Source organism: Muntiacus reevesi, chromosome 18, assembly GCF_963930625.1.
Source record: "Muntiacus reevesi chromosome 18, mMunRee1.1, whole genome shotgun sequence".
Lineage (NCBI taxonomy): Eukaryota > Metazoa > Chordata > Mammalia > Artiodactyla > Cervidae > Muntiacus > Muntiacus reevesi.
In genome coordinates this window covers 33,027,224-33,034,856 of record NC_089266.1, presented here as the reverse complement: position 1 = coordinate 33,034,856, position 7,633 = coordinate 33,027,224, and the positions used below count along the sequence as shown (strand labels likewise).

Genomic DNA, 7,633 nt, shown 5'->3' with positions numbered 1-7,633 from the left:
AGTGACCTATATTTAGGGCTCCTGTGACCTAATCCTGGAAATTACGGAGGCCTGGGCTGGCGGGCTGAGGGGAGGGGAGGCGGGCAGTGTAGTGGGCGGGACTTGGTGACTTGCTTAATGACACTTTGGTTTGGCAGGGAGGTGTGCAGGAGGGTTTAGTGTGCTGTGGGTTGGAGGCCCTCCAGGCCCCGGGGGCGGTGTGTGTTTGTGTTTGTGTGTGTGCGTGCACACGCGTGTTTATTTGAGAGGGGTGGGCAGGGAGGAGACCTGAGCGGTTGACATCAGGGTTTCTTTTCCTTCAGTTTCTCCTTCACTTTTTGAGGCTCGAATTGAATCAGTCGTAGAATTTCCTTATTGGCCAGGGTCCCTTCGATGAAGTCTTTCTCTGTAAGTTTATCTGCAAGAGGAAAAAATGATACAGTCAGGATAGGCTGTTTCCAGCTGCGACGAAGCTGATCTTTGCAAGCATACCCAGAGTGGATGGCTCTATTATGAAAATACTGATCTCCTTGCCCCTGAGGGTAACCCCACCCTCCAACTCTTTCCTAGGACCCCTGGACCTCCTGGTGAACCTGCAATGAGAGGGTTAATGACAGGCCCTGCAGTGTCTCCAGGAGGCTGGGCTAGTGCTGTGCCTCTTCTGATTGGTTGGCGATCCTTTCTTAGGCATCTCTGCATCCTTAATCTACCTCCCCATTTGGGACAAAAAAGGGTTTTGCCCCAACTATTGAATTCAGTTCTCTCCAGTTAGATGCACTCACTAAGCCCTTCCTCTGTGCCAGAGTCACCGTATGTGGGGCTGAGGTCATTGCAGGGAGCAGAGGGCAGGCTGTGGCATGGAAGGGAGTGAGATAATGCCCCTGGCCTGGGAAACTTGGTCTGATGGGGAGACAGTCACCTGTAGAATGACTCTGTGCTGTGCTTGCTTAGTTACTCAGTTGTGTCTGACTTTTTCCAACTCCATGGACTGTAGCCTGACAGGCTCCTCTGTCCATGGGGACTCTCCAGACAAGAATACTGGAGTGAGTTGCCAAGCCCTCCTCCATGGGAGCTTCCCAACCCAGGGATCAAACCCAGGTCTCCTGCACTGCAGGCGGATTCTTCACTGTCTGAGCCACCAGGGAAGCCCAGAAATGACTCTAGAATGAGGCAGATGTTCCTCCCTGCTTATGGCGAGGCTCATAGTCCTGATGTACCAAGTGCTCAATAAAGCTTGGCTTAGCTGGACTGGGTTTCCATTGACTTCTTATGTTCCAGGCCTTTTGGGTGACCTTAATCCTTCCTGGATTAGGACGTAGGTTCCTTGTGCAGGTCAGGGTGATGAAATGTGGGTTTTAAGGTCCTAGGTGCCCTATGAGCCTCATAGCTTGAAACTCCTACTGTCAGAAGCTGATTGTGGAGTGAAGCCTGGTCTTCAGATTGACCATATGAAAACACAAGTCACCTGGCAGGAATACCACTCCTCCTGGGACATTCACTGGGGTCAGTGCTCAGGTCAGCAAGAAGCAGAACAAGGGACTCAGCACCTGGCAGAACCAGCAGGATGTCAGGATGGGGGTTAAAGAGCCAGAGGGGTGACGTGCCACTGGGAGGCACCTGAAGCAGCCAGGAGAAGGTGTTCAAAGGGGAGGTGACGTCTGGGTGAGGAAAGGGAGGTACCTACCCTTCAACATTTAAGGAGGCTCTCACTTTCAGTATTGTATGGGCACAGTGCTGGCACCTGAGAAGGGGGTCTCCTTAAATCTTGTGCCAGGGCACCTCACATGCCTCACCCTAGTTTTGGCCCTAACATCACAGATCTGGTTGCTAATCTACCTTCTCCCTGGACTGCAGATTAGTAGGGGCCTTCTTTAACATCCTGCTTGGGCATGTGATCTGGAAGCCTGGTAAGAGACTGGCCCAGAGATCACAAATGGGCTGATACCAGCTCCTCAGATGTGTGTGGACCGTGTAGTGTTTCATCGGTGGAGGCATTTCAGATTTTAAAAATCTCGATTGCTGGCTTCTCTTAAAAAAACAACAAAAACAAAAAAAAGATGATGAGGCCCCAACAGCTCTGTATTCATATGTGGTAACAATTGACCAGAGGCCATAAAACCAGGCAGACCCTCATGCCCCACTGTTTGCCAGTCCCTATTGCTTCATTGGGCCACTGTCCACTTCTCTCACATTCATCATCCTGGCCCCAGTGGTCATTCAAGTTTGCAGTCCCTGTCTGACACCAACCCCTCTCCTGTGTCCTTCCCGAGTTGGGTGTGGGCCTCAGGCACCAGCAGCCCCCACCACCCAGTTCTGGAATCCATCACCGCTTTCAGTACAAGCTCGCGCTCCCCATTGGCTGCTCTTGGCCAGACTTAACAGGGGAGGGAGCCAAGACAGGTCAGCTCCTGGCAGAAGGGGGCCTGAGGACACACCCTCAGCTTCACCAGGACTTTCTTAGCCCAGCCCTGCAGTTTAAGACTTGTCTTGCATCTGCCCTTAAGCCGTTCATCTGCTTTGCAGTCTGATGGCTTTCCCAGCCTCCTGAAGATCTCTCCTCATTTCCCCTCATAGCAACCCCCCCACCCCCATCAATCTCTCGAAATTGAATTGAAGTCTAATTCCATCTGATGGAGCTTGGGGGTTGGGAGAGGGGACCCAAACTAATTTCCTAAAGTAACACCATATAAATTGAGATCCTTCTTACTTGGGATGCCATGCTAATTCTGAAGTGAGCTTTACCCCATCCCAGCCATGCAGAAGGCTACTTGTTTGGTTTTAACAAGTAAACCAAAGTGTCCTAAAACAACAACAAAAAACTGGGCACTCCATTCAAAAAGAAAGCGGTATGCTTGCAAAGCCTCAAAAACTTGTCATTTGTATACAAAATGATGGGCTGTTGCCTTGATTTTTTATTCTTTCTTCAAAGTGGGTTAACTCTGTCCAAATAAAACCAAAGTACCCCATCATTTAGAGCCTGCCTTTGCCCCAGAGAATCTCAGGCAGTGATGGAGATTTATGAGCGGTGGGAGGTGGTGACATTTTCAGTCAGCTCCAGAAGGGCCCACAACTGTCTGCTGACCGTTTTTCTGCTGACCACCTTGCAGTGGGAAGAAGGCTCCTCCGTCCCACCTGGTCTCTGGACTAGGAAGGGTCAGTCTCACTGGGGTCTCTAGGACATAGCCCAGGACTCTGAAATCAAGGGCTGGGAAGGAGAAGTCACTCACCATCATCCTTCTTGCCAAAGAACCCCCAGATCTTCTCTGCTCGCTTCTCCGGGGTGTTCTCGTCTTCTGGGAGACGCTTTGCATCTTCAGGACTGATCATTTTGAAGATAGCCTGCACCGAATTGAGGGGGAGCACCGGTCAGAAGAAGTGATTCTGGGGGAACCCACATGGCAGAGCAAGATGCCGAGGTTAAAATGTAGATGCCCAGGCCTCCCCAACCCACCAGCCCCAACTGAATCCTAGCTTTTGAGAGTGGGGAGGGGGCATCTGTACTTTTAAGAAGGGGAAGGGAATGCGGAGGAGAGGTGAGGATGAATTTCCCTTCTTATTTTGTCCCTTTTCGCACAGTCTGAATTCCCTGACCATGCAGACATATTGCTTTCATTGTATTAAAAAATGAAAATAAGAAATAGAAAGCTTCCTGAAGGCTGCATTTTGAAAACTGGTACCTTTAACCTCACTGCCCAGAAGTTTTAAAACATCAGATGGCTTTTTCTGAATCCAAGTGATATTTTGGTTGCCTAGCAGGCTGGCTTATGGTACGTGTGTGCTAAGTCACTTCAGTTGTGTCCGACTCTTTGTGACCCCATTAACTATAGCCTGCCAGGCTCCTCTGTCCATGGGATTCTCCAGACAAGAATACTGGAGTGGGTTGCCATGCCCTCCTCCAGGGGATGTTCCCAATCCAGGGCTTGAACCTGTGTCTCTTACATCTCCTGCACTGGCAGGTGGGTTCTTCAACAGTAGCTCCACATGGATTGCTTATGGTAATAAGGGCTAATGTTTGTTGAGTGATTAACACATGCCACATTTCTAAGTGTCTTTCCATGTAAACTCATGACAGCTTTATGAGGTGGGTGTTATTGGCCCATTTCACAGATGGAGAAACTGAATCGGCTAACTTGCTAGAATTCAGCCAACCAAAAGCAGAAGACTGGAGATTCTAACCCTGGCAATTTTGGTTCTAGAACCCCTGTGCTTGCATCTCTTGCTATTCCTGGAATGTCTTGGGGAGCATGGTAGGGGCTGGGTAAGGCCTCTGGAAGCCCCTCTTTTACCCCTCTGCTTAGGGAGGGTAAAGCTCAAATGTCCTTCTCACTTTCCTCTCCTCTACCTAATACAGGAGCTGAGTAGACAATGTCCAGCAAAGCAGGAAGTGCCTTCCGACATGTGATCAGGGAAAGGGACAGGGTAGTCTTGATGTGCCCTTTCAGCTCCAGGTTACTAGGATTCCAGCAGGCTGGCCAGACCCAGAGTGGATGCTCAGGTTGTGGCTCCCCCATCTTGAGCGTCCCAGCTTGCGACCTAAGTGTTGGGACTGGGATGCCGTGGAGACACCAGGGAACCAGCCGGGCAGGGGCAGTAATGCCTATGAAATTTACCTGGAGGGAAGGGGAGTGGCTTTAGAAAATCCCTTTCAGCTCTCTGTGCTGCAGCAAGAGAAGCAAGGAAGTCAAAACCTGCAGCTGGGGCAGCTGCCTCACTGACAGCGCTCAGAGCCCCGAGGTACCCGGCACTGAAGTAAGGGTTCCCTTAAGTTCCTGAGCCAGAGACCCATGGGCAGGCCGGAAGGCTAAAGGCTGGGAGTGACTGGCTGCCTATCACCCTGCTTCTAAAACCAAAGGCACACTGTCAGCGCCTCTGGAAATGGACCAAGAAAGAACCATTACATCCCCACCCTGGGGAGTGGGAGCTTCTGTGGTTTTCTGGAGGCGTTGTAGCCTGGTGGTGGTGCGTCAGAACCCACAACAGATGACTGACTCCCAGGCCAGGGACCTTGGACATGGTGAATAGCAGAGGCTTGGCATGCTCTTGCATAGCCTCACCTGTGGACGTGCCTCTCTCTGCCTCCCCACGCCTCCCCACCCTCTCCTTCCTCCTTCCCTTCTCCCCCACCCCTTCATCTCCTTCCTCCTCCTTTCTCTGAAGAAGCACCAACTCAGAGGCCTCTGCTGGGCCTGGCATCCTTTAGGTGGTTCTGAGGAGGTGGTCCCTTCCACAGACCACCTGTTAATCCAGGGAGCTTGCTCTGCAGGCCCCACCCAGAGACCAGTGTGGTTTCTACACACACCTGCCACTAACGCTAGGTCCAAGTGACTGACCACAGCTGCATCCTTGGCTGTTTGATCTATGGTTTTGCCTAACAAGGGTGGAAGAATTGGGTGAATGAAAGCGGGACTACAAATGCCTCAAAAATTGTATAAAAGATGAAAAATATTCTCTCTTTACAGGAATGGGATTAGAGAAAGCAAGTGGTATGGGGTGGGGATGGGGGCAAAAAAAATTCAGTAAAATGATACTAAATGAAGGGAAATAAAAATGATATATTAGGGAAAAAATAGAAGCATCTTCATTGTCCAAAAATATAGGAATGGTTAAATAATTTTATGACATGTCTATAAGATGGAATTCTAAGCAGCTGTTAAAAACAATTTGATATTGAAAATATTTATAATAAAATAGTGGCTGAAGAAAAGTATGATAAAGCCATATGTGAATATGTCTTAATTCTAAAGTTATTTTTAAATATATAGATAAAAGACTGGAAAGATACATGCCCATTTGTTGATAGTAGTTTTCTCTGGATGAAATTAAAGGCAATTTTCATTTTCTTTTGCATAGGTTTCTAAACTGCATGCATTTTATATTAAATAACACTACTTTTCAAACACCTAAAAATCTTGGCAGATGATCTGATCCTGGGCCAACATATTTGAAACATGTTATGTCTCTAAAATGACTCACAAGGGACTTCCTTGGCTTTCCAGTGGTTAGGACATGGGGCTTTCACTGCAGGGTCTATGGCCCCTGGTTCAGTCCCTGTTTGGGGGAGTAAGATCCCAAAAGCCACAGGACCAAAATAAAAATAAAATAAATACATAAATATATTGGGTTGGCCAAAAAGTGCGTTAGGGTTTGTCTGTAAGATTTTATGAAAGGGACTCCCCTGGTGGTCCAGTGGCTAAGATTTGGGGGCTCCCAATGCTGGGGGTGGGGTTGGTGTTCCACCCCTGGTCAGGGAACTAGACCTCATATACCTCAACTAAGAAACCCCCCAGCAGCCAAATAAACAATTAAAAAAAAAAATCCGAGTGTGTCCTATTGTAGGTTTTGAAGGAGGTTTTATTTTTTTAACACTTACTTATTTATTTTTATTTTCTTAATTGCACTGCCCAGCAGGTGGGATCTTATTTCCCTGACCAGGGATGGAAAATGCACCCCTCGCATTGGAAGCATAGACCACCCTCGCATTGGAATCACTGGACTACCAGGGAAGCCCCTGAAGAACGCTTTAATGAAGAAAGAAAGGAAGATGGGAGGGAAAGAAGGAAACAGTAAAGGTAAATAATGGAAAATACCCAGATTCTTCTCCTCTAGGAGGAAAATGAAGCTGTGGGAAGGTGCCCTGGGCTCTGCTTAGTCGCTCAGTCGTGTCTGACTCTTTGCAACCCCATGGACTGTCGCCGGCCAGGCTCCTCTGTCTATGGGGATTCTCCAGTCCTCCATTAACATCGGTTTGTTGGAGACCCCTCCTGACCACATTCTCAGAACCACTGAGTCACCAACCTCGGGTGTCCACTCCCTCCTCCCAGACAGGCCCCCATGAGGAATTAGTGGCAGCCCGATTCCTCGAGACCCCCGTCCCTCTCAGCCGGAGATGAGGAGGCTGACACTGACCGAGACAATCTCCAGCACCTCGTTCTTGCTGATGGTCCCGTTGCCATCCACGTCGTAGAGGGAGAAGGCCCACTCCAGCTTCTGGTTGGTCTTGCCCGCGCTGGTCATGTGCAGGGCGATGACGTACTCCTTGAAGTCCAAGGTGCCATCGCTGTTGGCATCGAAGCTACGGAACACATGCTGGGCGTAGGCCTTGGGGTCGGCCTCGGGGAAGAACTTGGAGTAGATGGTCTGGAACTCCTGCCGGGTGATGCGGCCGCTGGGGCACTCCTTCAGGAAGGACTGGTACCAGGTGCTCAACTCCTCCTCCGTGAACTTGGTGCTCAGCTGCAGCTCCTCCAGGATCTCTTTGGACAGGGCCCCGCTCTTGCTGTTCCCCATGGGTGAGGTGGCGTGGGCCCAGCCGGGCTGTCACCGCTGGGTGGGTGGGAGCAATGGGGTCTCCTGGCTGCCGGGCTGGGTTTGCCGCCGGAGACAGTCACACCCTGAGATGCTGACGGATTAGGAGGATTTGTGGCTGGTTCATCCCAGGACTTGGAGGGAGGAGGGGCCTGGAGCTTGGGGTTGGGGGAGGGAGGCGAGCTCCCAGAAGCCCCCTGAGATTAAAATAAAGAGCTGACAGCAGGAGGTCAATCCATCTTGGCCTTCTGGGAGGACGGGACAGTAGATCAAAATCTTGAGACCTGGGGCCTCACCCACTGGGCCATCCCCACCTCCCCCCAGCCCCCACTGCCAGCTCTAGCTTTCT

General features: G+C 50.3%; 1 protein-coding gene across 1 annotated transcript; it reads right to left on the bottom strand.

Moving 5' to 3' along the window:
* Positions 1-281: 281 nt before the first annotated feature.
* RCVRN (recoverin) lies at positions 282-7,266 on the bottom strand. The gene is made up of 3 exons (XM_065908758.1): positions 6,886-7,266; positions 3,207-3,318; positions 282-397 (listed from the first exon to the last, which is right to left on the bottom strand). Exons 1-3 carry the CDS (start codon positions 7,264-7,266, stop codon positions 282-284), a joined length of 609 nt encoding a protein of 202 aa, XP_065764830.1.
* Positions 7,267-7,633: the final 367 nt, after the last annotated feature.